General features: G+C 46.3%; 1 protein-coding gene across 1 annotated transcript; it reads left to right on the top strand.

The window, feature by feature from the left end:
• The first annotated feature begins 9,162 nt into the window (after window positions 1-9,162).
• LOC116183338 (prostate stem cell antigen-like) lies at window positions 9,163-13,003 on the top strand. Its single transcript, XM_031504191.2, has 3 exons — window positions 9,163-9,243; window positions 11,562-11,666; window positions 12,792-13,003. The coding sequence occupies exons 1-3, from the start codon at window positions 9,192-9,194 to the stop codon at window positions 13,001-13,003; spliced, it is 369 nt and encodes a 122-aa protein (XP_031360051.2). The 5' UTR covers window positions 9,163-9,191.
• The last annotated feature ends 1,828 nt before the right edge of the window (window positions 13,004-14,831 follow it).

Below are 14,831 nucleotides of genomic sequence, written 5' to 3'. Positions count from 1 at the left end.
GGTTGGAACAAGATGATCTTGAAGGTCTCTTCCACCCAAAGCAGTCTCTGATTCCCTGAAAACAAAACAAAACAAAACAAAACAAAACACAAAATACCCCAAACAAAAACAAAAACAAAACCCAAAAACCCAAAACCAAAGTAAAAAAAAACACTAGGGATAAAATACAGCAAATAAATGAATATACAAACCAGAAGATATGACTTTTAATCCCGGAAAAGGAGGTTTAAAGAATCATATTCATAAAAAAAAAAAAATCTATGAGTCCAAGTCCCTTTCTTAATTTTTTGCTGAAAATAAGTGAATTTACCTCTTGTTTCCATTTTTTCCCACACAAAAGAAGGAATGCAAAGGCTTCCTGAGCCTTTATGATTAATTGAATGCAGTTAGAGCAGGCAAGGTATTTACAAGTTGTGCTTAATAGAAAGGTCTATCAAAGGCAGGGTAATTACCAGAGAGTTTGGGGACCTGAAAATAGTGTGAATAAAAAAAAATGTAGAAAAACAAGTAGAGGATGAAATAAAAGAGAATTCACAGGGAAATATGTAAAAGCAAGCAGGTTGCAAGCTGAACTGGTGCCTCAGCTCTTTACACAGAGCAAAAAGCAAATTATGACAGGGCAGGATGGCCAAGGAAAACACAAAATACCTGGATTAGTGGGAATAAATAACTGCCATAAAAAGTCAGGAAGAATGGAGGATGTCCCTGTCCATTGTTCAAGGGAGTGTTTCATCAGGGATGCCAGGTGCAGGTGAGATCATGGAATAATAAAATTGTTTGGGTTGGAAGAAACCTTAAAAACCATCTCATTCCAACCCCTGCTGTGGGCAGGGAACTTTCCACTGGACCAGGCTGCTCCGAGCCCCACCCAGCCTGTCCTTGAGCACTTCCAAGGGTGGAAACTGGATGAAATCTTTTACTTTCCCTGTGAGACCTCTAAGGAGCAGTGTCAGAAGGGGCTCATGACCCAGATGGACACTGTGATCCAACTGGGAATGGATGTTCTACCCTTCCCAAGCAGCAGGAGCCCCACAACCTCCCCAGGTAGTTCCCTCCTAAGTCTAATCAGTCCGACTGCTAAAAATAGCTGCTGCTTATCCACGCTCAAATCATTCCAGTAATTAATAGAAAATTAATTCAAGGCAGGCGGCGATGCCCCTGAGAGCAAACGACCTTGCTTTGTGCAGGGAAGACAAATTAGCCAAGGTCCATCCAATGTGAGCCATCAGAATGGGAGGAACAGGATGTTCCCAACCTCCTGACTGATTTTATCCACACAGGATTTGTTGATCACAAGGGAGGAACAGCTCCCATTACCATCCCTATTATCCCCTGGCTAGCAATTATATCATCCTTGATATTTTGCTGGGATCCTTGACATTTATTATGATTTCTTTCCCCTATTTGTTTTCTTTGTTTTCTTCACCTCTGCATGCTGTTCCTACAGTTCCATAAGTCTTAACCATGTAAATATGGTTAATGCAGCTCCAGCCCTGTCCATCCCTCTGTCCATCCCCCTGTCTGCCCATGGATCTGACTGGGCATCACCCTGCCCAAATTCAAGTAAATTAAATGAGGAGAAAGCTCTCAAAGCTCTAGAAATAATCTCATGTTTTGTGAAAATTGGTCAAAAAGAGGAGAAACTTCAAAACAAAGGGTCCCACGAAAGCTCCTCAAACACTCAGCAGCAGACAGGTGGACAGCAGAAAAATCCATCCCCTGATGATGCCTTTTGCTCAGAAAAAGAGGAAGGAATCCTGGGAAGGAGCCCAGAATCAGGGAAAAAAAAACAGAGAACTGGGAGCTAGGAGGATTGAAAGGACAAGCAAATTGGAAATTCAGCTTAATTGATTCAGAAAATTTCAGGTGGAGGGAGATTATTCTCCCCCTCTACTCTGCTCTGGTGAGATCCCACCTGGAATTCTGCAGCCACCTCTGGGGTCCAGCATCAGAAGGATGTGGAGATGCTGGAGAAAATCCAGAGGAGGCCACAGAGATGCTCCAAGGGCTGGAGCCAGGCTGGGAGAGCTGGGAATGTCCAGCCTGGAGAAGACAAGGATTGAGAGAGACCTCAGAGCTCCTTCCAGTGCCTGAAGGGGCTCCAGGAGAGCTGGAGAGGGAATTTGGGACAAGGGATGGAGGGACAGGACACAGGGAATAGCTTTAAACTGGAATAGCATCAGATTAGATTGAATATTGGGAAGAAATTATTGGCTGTGAGGTTGTTGAAACCCTGGAGTGGAATTCCCAGAGAAGCTGTGGCTTCCCCTGGATCCCTGGAAGTGTCCAGGGGCAGGTTGTATGGGGCATGGGACAACCTGGGATAGTGGAAGGTGTCCCTGTCCATGGCAGAGGTTGGAATGAGATGATCACTAAGGTCTGTTCCAACCCAAACCATTCCATGATTCAATGAAAATTGCACCCCTTTGGCTGGCCAGGCTGCAGAGACTGTAAATCCATCTCCTCCATTTCCCTCCTATCAGGTCTGCTTAATCCCAGGCACATTCCTGGCCAACCTTAGGCATCCCACTTTTTTCTGGAGAGACTGAGAAGGCAGCTGTTAGCTCCATGCTCAGTGCTTGCTGTGCTATCAATTCCAAAATTCTGGGCTCGGGATCTGTGGCACCTTGGAAAAGGTCACGGCCGAGCAGGAAGTGCAATTTGTAAAGGTCAGGCATGGGAAGGGATCCTTGACTCCTGCCTGGGCAGCTGAGATGGGTGATTTCATTCCAGCATCGAAATCAGAAGTGGAACTGCTGGGAGCATCTTTGACTCACACAATAGGATTTTGTTTTTCCTTTTATGTTTCCATTTATTGTTAAGAATCTGACAAAAAACAACCATCTGCAAGGTGGTGCCTATTTAGTAGCCAAGTTCCTGCAAATCATTAAAGATTTAGCCAAAAAAGTGGAACTGGGAATCCAATTTATTTAATCAAATTCAGGTTTGTCTTTAGGACACGTTGGGCAATGCCCCAAGCTCATCTGGCCAGGCTTCCCCTGGATATATTGTGGAATCTTGGAATGGTTTGGATTGGAAGGGACAAAGTTCATCTCATCCCAACCCTCCTGCCACGGGCATCTTCCACTATCTCAGGTTGATCCAAGCCCCATCCAACCTGGTCCTGGACATTTCCAGGGATGGGGAAACCACATCTTCTCTGGGCAAGCTGTGCCAGGGCCTCCCCACCTCAGAGGGAAGAATTCCTTCCCAATATTCCATTTAAGCCTGCCCTTTATCGGAGAAGCCTTGAAGCCATTCCCCCTTGCACTTTCAAATTAGCAAACTCCTAACGACTTCAAGCAATTGAGGGTTGATTTTTTCCAATCGATTTTCCAGCTAAACAGTTAAACCAGGAGGAAATGACAGATATTAATCAGAATTCCTATTATCTCTCCTGGTTTGTGCAACTCATCTTCTGCTGTCCTAAGCATCAGAGCATTTGATAAAGCAGTTGCGGAGGGGAAAAAAAGCAACTTTTTAAATGAAATAGTTTTTGTGAGAAATTGCCAATTCATCAGAATCAAATTTCTTCACGCCACCGCATCTCTCCGGTCCAATTAGTTTGTAATTAGTTAACAGCAAGTGGAACAGTTCTAAGCAGAGGGACAAAGACAAGTGCTATCAGAATTCCTGCCTCTGTAAATAGAGGAGCATCTGCTCCAGGGAAAGGAAACCTGACTTTAAAGGATTGATCTCCTGCATCTAAATTGCATGTCCCGAGTGGAGACTCCCTGGTTTAGATGGATCTTGCTCGCCATACCTGGGTTTGATCCCAAAATCCATCCTGGACTTCAAAGCACTTTGTTACTTCTGCAGAGGACTTCTTTGTCCACAGAATCCCATTTTCCAACGCTTTGTCAAAACCTTCAGAATCAAGCCACAACAAAAGCCCTGACAAGAATGATCCCTCAAGAAAACATTTTTCCAATGCATAAATCCATGAGATGAGCTCCTTCTGCGCGGGAAATTTTTCCCAGAACCTTGTTAATATTGGGAAAGCATCATCACTTCTGGGGACCGACCACAAACTAAGGACAGGATGGACAAAAAAGGAGATTTTATGACCTTTGCATGAGGGGTAGACAACTCAGGAGGACTTCACGGATGCCATGAGGTTAAGCAGGGAAAAAATTAAAAGGACCAAAGCCCTCCTGAGGTGGGGATGGTTCTCCTAAGGAATAGGACACAGCCTCAAGTTATCAGGGAAGGTTTAGATTGGATATTAGGGAAAATTTCTTCACCAGGAGGGTTGGAACAGGCTGCCCAGGGTGGAGGGGTTTAAAGGACATGTGGTTGTGGCACATGGGGACATGGGTTTGTTTTGGGAATGGTTGGACTCAAAGATCTCAGAGGTCTTCTCCAACCTGAAGGGCTCCATGATTCTCTGGGAAAGGAGACACCAAGAGGACATGGATTGAGTGCAGTTGTGGCCACATGAGGAGCAATGGTCCCTGCTGGTCATGGCTGGCCCCAAAACCACACTTTTCTACCCAGGGCTGGACAGGACTTGGAGAAACCTGGTAGAAAGTGTCCCAGCCCATGGCAGGTGTTGGAAGAGGATCACCTGGAAGGTTCCTTCCACCTGAAATTTTTCTGTGATTCTGTGTTTCCTCCTGCAGCAGCTGGACTGGAAATCTCAGGTTCTTCCCCATCCATATTCTGTGGTTTCTTGTGGGGCCATGAAAATTAATTTTCCTGATGGAAGGAAAAGTTCATAGACTGGGGAGCAGCAAGGGTGGTTGAGGGTTCTGGTTTGAGACCTGTTGTGTGATCCCAGGAAATTCACATTTCCTGCCTTTATTTCCAATATTTTGCCATATTTGTATACAGGAAGATGCAACTCCTGGTAAGGGAAAAGTCAGAAAGTTTTTAATTAGCGCAGAACAAGCATAGAACCTCTTCGTGGTCACAGCCCAGGCTGCTCTACCCACCCTTCACCCCAACTCCAAAGCTGGGTGTGCGGGAAAATTCTTTCCTTTCTCCCTGCAAACAGCTCTGGGATAGCCAGCAGGAGCTGGCAGGGATCCCACACTCTGAGCTTTTTGTGAGCAGAAGAGCTCAGCAATTAGCGAAATAACAAAATAACGGGAAAAAAAAAAAAAAAAAAAAAAAAAAAAAGAGAGAGAGAGAGAGAGTCAAATGCATTTTTGATGCTCTGAAGTTGCTGAGATTTTTAAACAAACAATCTGGGGTTGCTCCCACACGCCGGGAGAGGTTTGGGCTCCAGCCATGTGGCAACAGCACCACCGTATGGGAATCTCCAATCCCTGCAGCCCTTGGAATTTTCTCCATCGACTCCTGGCTCCACAGACAAGATCAGCACCGTGGTGGGATTTATTTTCAGCCGTGCATTGATTTCATGGTTGTCAGCAGAAATGTGTGGGATGTGAAGGTGAGCTTTTTCTCCAGGGCTGGTCAGGCTGGCTCGGGAATTTGGAAATCCCGAATTGGAATCACTGAATGTTTCACTCGTGTGCCCAGACCCTTGAAGAAATACTCAAGGTCAGACTCCTTGCTCGTTAAACTTTTATATTGCACCCTGCTTGTACCTGTGTGCACACATAGATCCCAAAAATTTCGTTTGGAATGCAAGAATTCCAAGCCCTGTATGGTGGTGGAGGAAAAAGAAGCACAAAGAAAGGAAGGCTCGAACCAAAGGTCCGTGAGAAGCTCAGTGACAGAAATCCAAACACCTTCCTGCATCTCTCAATGTCCTGCTCTTAAAGGCAGCTCCAGTCTCCATTGCTGGGCTCTGAAATTCCATCAGGAATCCCAGCCTTGCATCTACGTGCTCTGAAATCTTTGGAGTGGGAGGTGGACCATGACATGGAACGATGTTAAATATCTACAGCTATGGGAGCTGTTAAATATCTACAGATGTGGGGGCTGAAGCCTCTCTCTGCTCGCAGCCAGGGGCACCTCTGGAACAGCTGGAATAATTTTTCCTGCTGCTGGATCAGCATCATTCATGTCCATCCCAGGACAGAAGAAAGTGGAAAACAGCCGGGAGCTGGGGAAGGCTGAGACAGGAGACACATCCTGTGTGTTTTCCATAGAATCATGGAATGGTTTGGTGGGAAAAGACCTTCAGGGTCATCTTGTACAACCCCCTGCCATGGACAGGGACAAACTTCCACTAGACCAGGTTGCTTCTGCTGTCCTGCTGTGGCCTTGAGGAGTTCCAGAGATGGAGCCACAGCTTCTCTGGGCAGCCTGTGCCAGGGCCTCACCACCCTCAAACGAAGAATTCTTTCCCAATATCCAATCTAAACTACTCTTTCATCCATCCATCCATCCATCCATCCATCCATCCATCCATCCATCCATCCATCTCTGGGAACATCTCTACATCTCCTCCTTTTGAAATCTTTCTCTCCCCTTATCAATCCATCCCTTATCCTGCCTATCCAATTCCACTCCTCATTTGGGATCCACACTTCCCACCTTGCAAAAAAGAGAAAAGTCCATGATGGGATTTGCCTCACTCCCAGCTTGTGATTTAATCTCTTTTATTCCCCAGACATTCTGATTTGGGACAGCTGAATATTCCTGAGGCTGTGTTCCCAGCAACAGCCATTGGAAATTCCCACTTGGATGCCTAAAACTGGTCATTAAAACACCCCACAGCCTCACAGCCTGGGTAGATGTGCAAACACCACTTCAGGCAGCATCAGCTCTCTGTTAACACCATCCACAAGTGGAAAAGGCAATAAAATTCCCATTTTAACCACACACAGGGACTTCAGAACATCCTGGAAAGGAGTTACAGGCACGACCGTGCTGAGAAAACTCAGTGCTCAGAGACGCTGTGGCTGCCCCATCCCTGGAGTGTCCAAGGCCAGGCTGGGCAGGGCTTAGACCTGGCTTAGACCCCATGGCAGGGATGTGGAACGAGGTCATCTTGAAGACCCTTCCAACCCAAATAATTCCATGATCCCGTGATTTTAAGATCTGTGTCATCCTACAAGCTTCCTTACAGATGACCATAAAATTGGAGAAACTTCCTTTCGATGTCTCTCTGTCCAGATTTTCCAGGAATCCTCTCACATTTTTTTCCTCAAATTTCCAGCTCATGGCTGTTCCTTGATGTCTGTATGGTCTGTACCATAATCCATCACCATTTTCCCAGCCTGACACCCAGCAGGAGCAAATGATCCAGAATCAGCTTAGAGCAAATAATCAATTCCAGCTTCCCCCTTCCCAAACAGAGAGCTCCGGACCTGCCTCTATCAGGAATCTGCAGTGAGAGCAAAAAAAAAAAGTATTTTAAAAACCCACATTCCGAGGGATTTGCAGACATCATGAGGTTTCCAGAGGAAACTGATAATATTTTCCATGCCGGCAGATGAATTGGGAATTTTATAACCTCAGGAAAAGAAAACAACGCTTTGTACACCCAGTCCTGTGGGTAACTGTGTGTTAATGCGCGTGGAATTATAACGGGGCACGTTTGCCATCTTCAGGAATCAGGCAGGAATTGCACTTCAATTTCCCAAAAAACAGTGAGAATAAACAATTTACGTAAGAATACAGGAATTCCTGGGATCTCACACAGCCTCAGGCAAGCAGGACTGGGGGATGGAGAAGCTCTCATCGGTCAGATTCTCTCACAGCACCACAAGTTTCGAGCTTTTCTGGGTGATGTTAGAAAAAGAACAAAAAACAATGGCACTGGGAAAGATGGAAAGAGTTTTTATTCTTTATCAATGCATTTTTGAAGAAATATTTAATTCCAGACCTTGCTGGAATTGATAGGGAGTGTTTTTTGTTCCTCTTGGCCCTGTTCTTCCTTACCACAAAAAGCCAAACCTTACAGGGACAGTCCTAAGGGATCAAAAAATAAAAATAACCTTCAATACCTCTGAATGAGGAAGTCCAGAGCCTGAAGAAAGATTAGGGTTTTTAATCCATAAAGCTTGTCTATAAATTATATGGTCTGTAAAAATATGATGAGGCAGAAGCCAACAGACACAGAAAAAAGATGTTGGGGTGGTCTTTTAGGTATTTTTTACACAGAAGAGTGCAAGTGGAAGTGGTTAAGATCCCCATGGAGGAATTGGGATTTGTCAAATCATCTCCTGCAATGGATTCTCCTCCAGCATAAGCCAGGGCAGGAGTTTTAGTCCCTACCCTTCACCCCACAGCCACTGATAAATGATCCACTTGCACACCTTTTGGAAAGGTTCCTGAGAGATAAACTTCATGGGAATAAATCCCTGAAGGAGAGAAATGCACAGCACTAATCCCAAGATCCCAGGGGGGAAAAGCAATTAAAAATTGAATTTAGCAAAAAAAAAACAATCCTGTTTTCTTTTGCCCTGGCGTATCCTGAGAAGTGGTCACAGGGTGTGAGGAATGGGAGAGGACTCTGCTCAACCCACGAGAGCAAACATTCGCACTCGAGGCTGGAATGTGGCTGAACTCACCCTGTCTGTGATGGAGAAATGACATTTTGTGGACAGGCTGTTGACACTGTGTCTGCCAAGTGTCCAAACTTGTACCCAGCCTATGCCAGACAAGAGCCAAGCCACAGATGAAACATCTCAAAACACCAAATAAATCCAGCACAAAGTCCCTTGGGCTCCAAACATCAAAAATAAAGAGTGGGCCACTGCTTTTTAATAGAAAATAAATGCAAATGATGGCGAATGAACTCCTCAATACCTGGAAATGCCAATGCACTTTTAAATTGCCCACATACCTCCCCACCACATACCTTGTTATCACGAGTATCACTCACACAGGCAGATAAATACCCGGAGCTGTTGATTCAAAGAACATTTTGTCCTCAGTTTAAACACAATGGCACCACTCAGGGTGGCACCGGGGGTGGAGAGCCTCGCTCACGGGGGTGCCACTGCAGCCTCAGTGGCTCTGAAGAAGAAATGCATAAGGCCAGCCTTGTTCGGAAGAATTTGGGGCTTTTTCCACTCCTGTGAGCACTTTGCCCAAGGGTAGGAGGGAAGGCAGGGGGGTGGAGGGGAGCCTGGAGAGTGGCAGGGAAAGAGGAGAGGCACCAAACACAAATATCCCAACACACAAAGCAACCCCTCCCTTGGTGCTGCCAGCAGCAACCTCAGGTGCCTTCTCAGGGATGACCTTGTGGGCACGCCCGGCCTCCCAGGATATATAACCTGCCCCAGGAGGAAACATCCCAGAGAGGCAGCCCCAAAAAAGGTTATTCCAAGATGAAGGCTTTCCTTGTGCTCCTGCTGGGAGCGCTCCTGTGCGTGGACTCAGGTAAGACCCCAAAAATGATCCGCCCCGCATCCCTCCCTGCAGATTTTCAGTCTGGAAGGAGAATTCGTGGTGGGGTTTGGCAATGAGGGAAGAGATGTTGGCACCCTGTCATCCCAAGGTGTTTCCCTTTGGATAGGTGTTGAGTGGGAAAAATGCACGTCCCACCTGGGGATGGTGGGATTTGAGGGCTGGGGAGAGAAGCTTCCAGGAAAGATAAATCCTGAACCTTGAATTAATCAAAATGCATTTTTTTTAAAAGCCAGACCATACACTTAAGGGGGAAGGGCTAAGTCAAGTGGGAGGATTATTTTCTTTCTTCCCAGGCTATCAAAATTGCAAATTCCTTTCAAAAGCAGACTCTGACATTGCCCAGATTCCCAGGATTTTAGGAGGACAGTAAAAATGTCTCTGCCATAGTCTGTTATTCTATAGACTGAATGGGTGGAGTTTCAACAATATCAGGTCTTTATAGCCCCACTGAGAACAAAAAAAAATTGGTTTAAAGCAGCTTTTCCCTATTACCAGAGAAGGGAAGAATCAAATTTGAGCAGTTTCTCAATCAGCAGAGGATGCATAAGGAATAAGTTGTGAAGGGTCTTGCACAGCCCTCAGACCTTTCTCTCTGCCAGCTTCCATCAGAAGACTCAAAATTTGACTTTTATTGCTTTAAAAGTCAGATCAGTGTGAGAACAGTGCAGCACTCAGACAAATCGGGGGTTGGCTCCTCACCTCTGTGACTGCATCAGTCATTTTCACCAGAGAGGTTCGGACAGAGGGAGACCAAGTGCCTCAAATTAATCCCTTCAATCACTAATTTCCAAATTTCAGTGTCCTAAAAGAATATTTCAGGCATTAGGGTATTGAGTTGAGGGATTAATGATGCAAATTTGGTGGTCATGGGGCTCAAGGAAATACATATTTTATATATATATATATATATATATATATATGTATGTATTTATTAACTGACACTTGCAAGGCTCCAGTGACACCCTGGGGCACAAGTAGATGACAGGAACAGGTAATTACACCATGATTTAAATTCTCTGGGGATAATTTTTCAGCAGGGCTGGATGCTTGGGAGCTGCCAGGTTTTTCCTGCCTTTGCTGGACACACAGAGCAGCCCAGCAGGTGTGGTCAGCACCGATTTCCATCCCCTGTGGAGTGGCATTTCCATGAGGGGTGGTCAGAGAGGGGTGAAAGCCTATTTTCACTTTGATTTCTAGAAAAGGGCGAGTCAAAAGTTAAGGACTGAGACAAGGGGCTGGAAGAGGCTTTGTGAATTCCTGCTTCATCCCTCACTCAAGGGCAGGTCAGATGGGGCTTGGAGAAACCTGCTCTGGAGGGATGTGTCCCTGATGAAATGTTCCTTCTAATCCAAACCAGTCCATGATCCTCTTCAAGCCCAGCTCTCCATCTGCTTTCTTTTTGCTCCATTATCAGAAGGCTAAAAAAGTTTTATGAGAACTTTAAAACTTTTTAAAGAACTATAAAAGAAAACTTAACACTTTTAAAAATCAGGGCAGTATCTTCTCACTGCCCTGACTACATCCAAAATATCTTCAGCACGTGCCAAACCTGACTCCCACCTCAACCAGGTATATTATTATCCACAAAAAAAAAAAAAAAAAAAAAACCACACCATTTTTTTTCCCAAAGCAGTGGTGATATCTTCCTTTGAAGATCCCCAGGAATGGTCCTGTTGCCCAGTGCAAGTACTTGGTTGAATTCTCTGGAGAGTTTTGGATAGATTGAAGATACATGAGAGGTGTAGAATTGCTCCCCACCTGCAGGGCTGGGTCCAGTTCTGGGGTCCAGCATCAGAAGGATGTGGAGCTGCTGGAGCAAGTCCAGAGGAGACCATGGAGGCCTCCATGGGGGTCTCCATGCTCCCGAGGGCTGGAGCCTCTCTCCTCTGAGGCTGGGAGAGCTGGGGGTGCTCACCCTGGAAAACAGAAAACACTGAGAGCCCCTTTCAGTGCCTAAAGAGGCTCCAGGAGAGTTGGGGATAAATTTTTAGGAGGTCCTGTTTGGATAGGATGAAAGGCAATTTTTTAAAACTAAAAGAGGGTGGATTTAGGTTAACTATAATTAAGACATTTTTTTATAATGAGTGTGGTAAAAAAATAGATCAGGCTGCACAGTGAAGATGTGGCTACCCCATCCCTGGAAGTATCCAAGTCCAGGTTGGATGGGGCTCGGAGCAACTTGGTCATCTGGAAGTTGTCCCTTCCCACGGCAAAGTGGTGGAACTTGATGATTTTAAAGTCCCTTCCAACCCAAACCATTCCATTATTCCCTGCTTTCTCTCTTGCAGGTTCATCTTTGAGGTGTTACAGCTGCAAGTCCGAGCTCAGCAACACCAAGTGCCAGACAGAGATGACATGTGACGCTAACCAAATGTGCAAGACAGACGTGATCCGTAAGGAAAAGCAGGGGTGGGAAATGTCTTAGTTGGGATGCTGGAGCCAAAACTTTTCCCAGCCTCAGGTGTCCCATCCAGGCTCACCCAGTTTGGATACACCAGGTTGTTTGGGCCAGCAAACCTCAGTGTGCAAATGTCTTTCACCAGTGCAAAATTAGATTTATTTCTCTTCCACAGCACCAAAAGATTATTTGCTTTCAAGGGAAATAGTTAATTTGTTGCACTATTTGCAAACATTAATTAGAATGGGAGGGGCTGAGCCTGGTCCAGCTTGGTTGTTAAGTTAGGAGTCGCTGATTTGAGGTGAAATCAATGAAAATGACAAAATTTCATCTCTGTGTCTGTGGGAAAATTTGAAAAAATAGGATTTTATTCTCCTGTTCTAAATCTGCTTTGCCCTGTCCAGACCTGTGCCAACAGCCGAGTTGCTCTTAGCCCTGGGGCACAAAACCCATCAGTGCCACATTTAAGCTCCTCTCTGTCAGGCAGTAGATGGGATAACTCCAGTAGGAATTATCTCGGTTGGGAATGTGCAAATCCATGACATTCACATGCAGGAGAGCCAAGATGTTGTAGAACTCTTTGTTGTTTATTGCACGTGGCAAAGATTTGGTGCCCAGAATGGATTTTAGATCTCCTGGAGGACAAAATCTGCTGGCAACAAGCAGTTGCCAAAAATGGCCAAAACGATGGGCTGTGCCTCTCAGAAACAAATCAAACAACAATTGTCCCATCTGAAAAGGGAACAGCAATTTTTCCATAATTTCCCAGGTGTTGAAAGGCTCCGTGCAACAAAGGTGTTTGGGATTGGGCTTCACATGAGAGAGGGCAGGCTTAGACGGGAAAATAAGAATAAATTCCTTGCTTTGAGGGTGGTGAGGCCCAAAGAAGCTGTGGCTGCCCCATCCTGGAATTGTCCAAGGCTAGGCTGGACAGGGCTTGGAGAAGATTGGCCTAGTGGAAGGTGTCCCTGCCCACGAGATGATCTTGAACGTCCCTTCCAACCCAAACCATTCTGTGATTCCGATTTTTGTCCCACCTAACGAGCGTCCCCATTACTCAGTTCCACAAAGGCTTGGCTTCTTCTGAATCCTTGTAATAATGGTCCTGCTTTCCTCCCAGGGGTTGTGGGGCTCTTCAGCATCATCAGCAAGGGATGTGACTCCTCGTGTGACCCAACTTACCAGGACTTCAACGTGGGCAACAGGAACATCTCCTGCTGCAGCAGTGACTTGTGCAACGTCAACGCCGCGGGCAATGTGAGGTCCAGCTACGGGCTGGCCGGAGGGATAGCGGCCGGAGTGCTCTGGACCGTCCTCAACAACAAATTCTGAGGAGCAAAGATGCCTCCCATGACCACAGAAAGTCTTGGAGCACCCCTCTAATAGCAGGCATTGTAACCAGGAGCAGTGGGGTGTGTTGGGCACCCAGCACCCTGGGAGCTGATGGCAGCTCTTTGCCATATGATGGCTTCTGCTTTAATCTCACTGCAAAGCTCCAGTGCTACCAGATAAAGGAATTTCATGTTATCTGCAAAACACCTAAAATAAAGTTATTTCTCCACCAACTGTGTTTATCACTCAGTCATCTATTCCTGCCCACAGCAGAGCTGCAGGTGGGTGTTTTATGTCCAGCCCAGGTCATTGCTGTGCAATGTGACCTAAAGTCCCTTTTATGACCAGGTAACCTCCTCAGAGGATGAGGGAAAGGCTGCAGATGTATCTCTCTGGAGTTCTGGGAAGTCTGTGATGCTGCTTCCCATGGCATTCTTCAGGAAAACTGGCAGCCCAGGGTTTGGGAATGTGCACTCTTGGCTGGGTTAAAAACTGGCTGGATTCCAGGCCCAGAGTGGTGGGGAATGGTGCCACATCCAGCTGGTGGTTGGTCACCAGTGGTGTCCCCCTGGTATCGGTACTGGGCTCAGTCCAACATCTTTATTGATAATCTGGATGAGGAGGTCAAGACACCCTCTGGAAGTTCATGGATGTCACCAAGTCGGGTGGGATGTTGATCTCCTGGAGGGCAGGAAGGCTTCGCAGAGGGATCTGGATGGGCTGGATCAGTGTTCCAAGGCCAATGGTTTGCGACTGAGCAACAATGAGGTGTCTGCGTACAAGGCAGACTCTTTAACATCTCTCTCTCTAACAGCCCCTCTCTAAGGCTATAGATTCAAAGTTATTCCGTGCCTTCTCCAGATGATTTATTTTATGGATATAAATTTGGCTGTTCCCACCTTGCATTGGGAGACCAAAGGCAGCAGGAAAAGCTCTGAAGAGCTTGAGAAGAGGCCTGAAGAGGCCTGAGAGAAAATCTCAGGTGACTTTTCCAAGCTACACCCACATAAAGAGATTTGGTAAAAAAAAACAATGAGGAAAACATGGAGAGTGAATCTGGGAGAGCCCTGAGTGGGAGAGCAGGATTTAAGGAGGTGTGGAGTCAGGACAGCAGTGGGTGGAGGACTAAAAGAGGAGGGAGATTGGCCAAGGACCCCAAATTCCTCTCTTCCACCTTAAAACCTACTGGAGCTGCCAAGGATGTGGAGATCCACAGGCTGAAATAACAGGGAATCATTGCCCTGGTGGGGATGGATCACCTGGAGGATCCATAGCCATGGGTCAAAATCCCATTTGGGATGAAGTCAAAAGGATGTCAGGAGATAATGACGTCAGCTGTTGTGAAAAGCGCGCAAATCCTCAGGATGCAAGGCTAATTGTAAGGAAGCTGCTAATTGCAGGAAGATGGGGAGGGATTTCCCCGGAGGAAATCAAGAATGAGCCACCTTGTTTATAGGAATCCAGTCTGGTTATTTGTGAAGGGAGGATTTAGGACGAGTGATTTATTCTGGCTTTTCCAAACCTCCTGAGTCATATCCCTGAAAAGAGGCTCATCCACCTCCAGGTCTTCCAGTCTGGCTGTTTTCTGCATGGGTGACCAACTCCATGAGCTCTCCGTGCCAGGGAATCCTCTCCTTGCGCTGCAAGGATGTCCCTGGCACCTTAATGCCCTGCGTGCACTTTCTGAAACAATTCCTGGGCACGTCCACATCCAGAGGCCATTCCCAACAAGCAATTTGGCTTAAGCGCTCTTTTCTGGAGACTGGGAATCTAAGTGGCCAAGGCGTGGTGGCACCAGAGCCATTGCAGTCCTCAGGGAAGTTGCGTG

Source organism: Lonchura striata, chromosome 1 (genome assembly GCF_046129695.1).
Source record: "Lonchura striata isolate bLonStr1 chromosome 1, bLonStr1.mat, whole genome shotgun sequence".
Taxonomy (NCBI): Eukaryota; Metazoa; Chordata; class Aves; order Passeriformes; family Estrildidae; genus Lonchura; species Lonchura striata.
The sequence above is the reverse complement of the archived record's forward strand: the minus strand, read 5'-3'. Positions and strand labels throughout refer to the sequence as shown.

Coding starts and splice junctions, on each gene's coding strand:
- LOC116183338 (XM_031504191.2), top strand. CDS start 9,192: ATGAAGGCTTTCCTTGTGCTCCTGCTGGGAGCGCTCCTGTGCGTGGAC. Junction 9,244..11,561: donor GCTCCTGTGCGTGGACTCAG/GTAAGACCCCAA, acceptor TCTCTCTTGCAG/GTTCATCTTTGAGGTGTTAC. Junction 11,667..12,791: donor GTGCAAGACAGACGTGATCC/GTAAGGAAAAGC, acceptor CTTTCCTCCCAG/GGGTTGTGGGGCTCTTCAGC.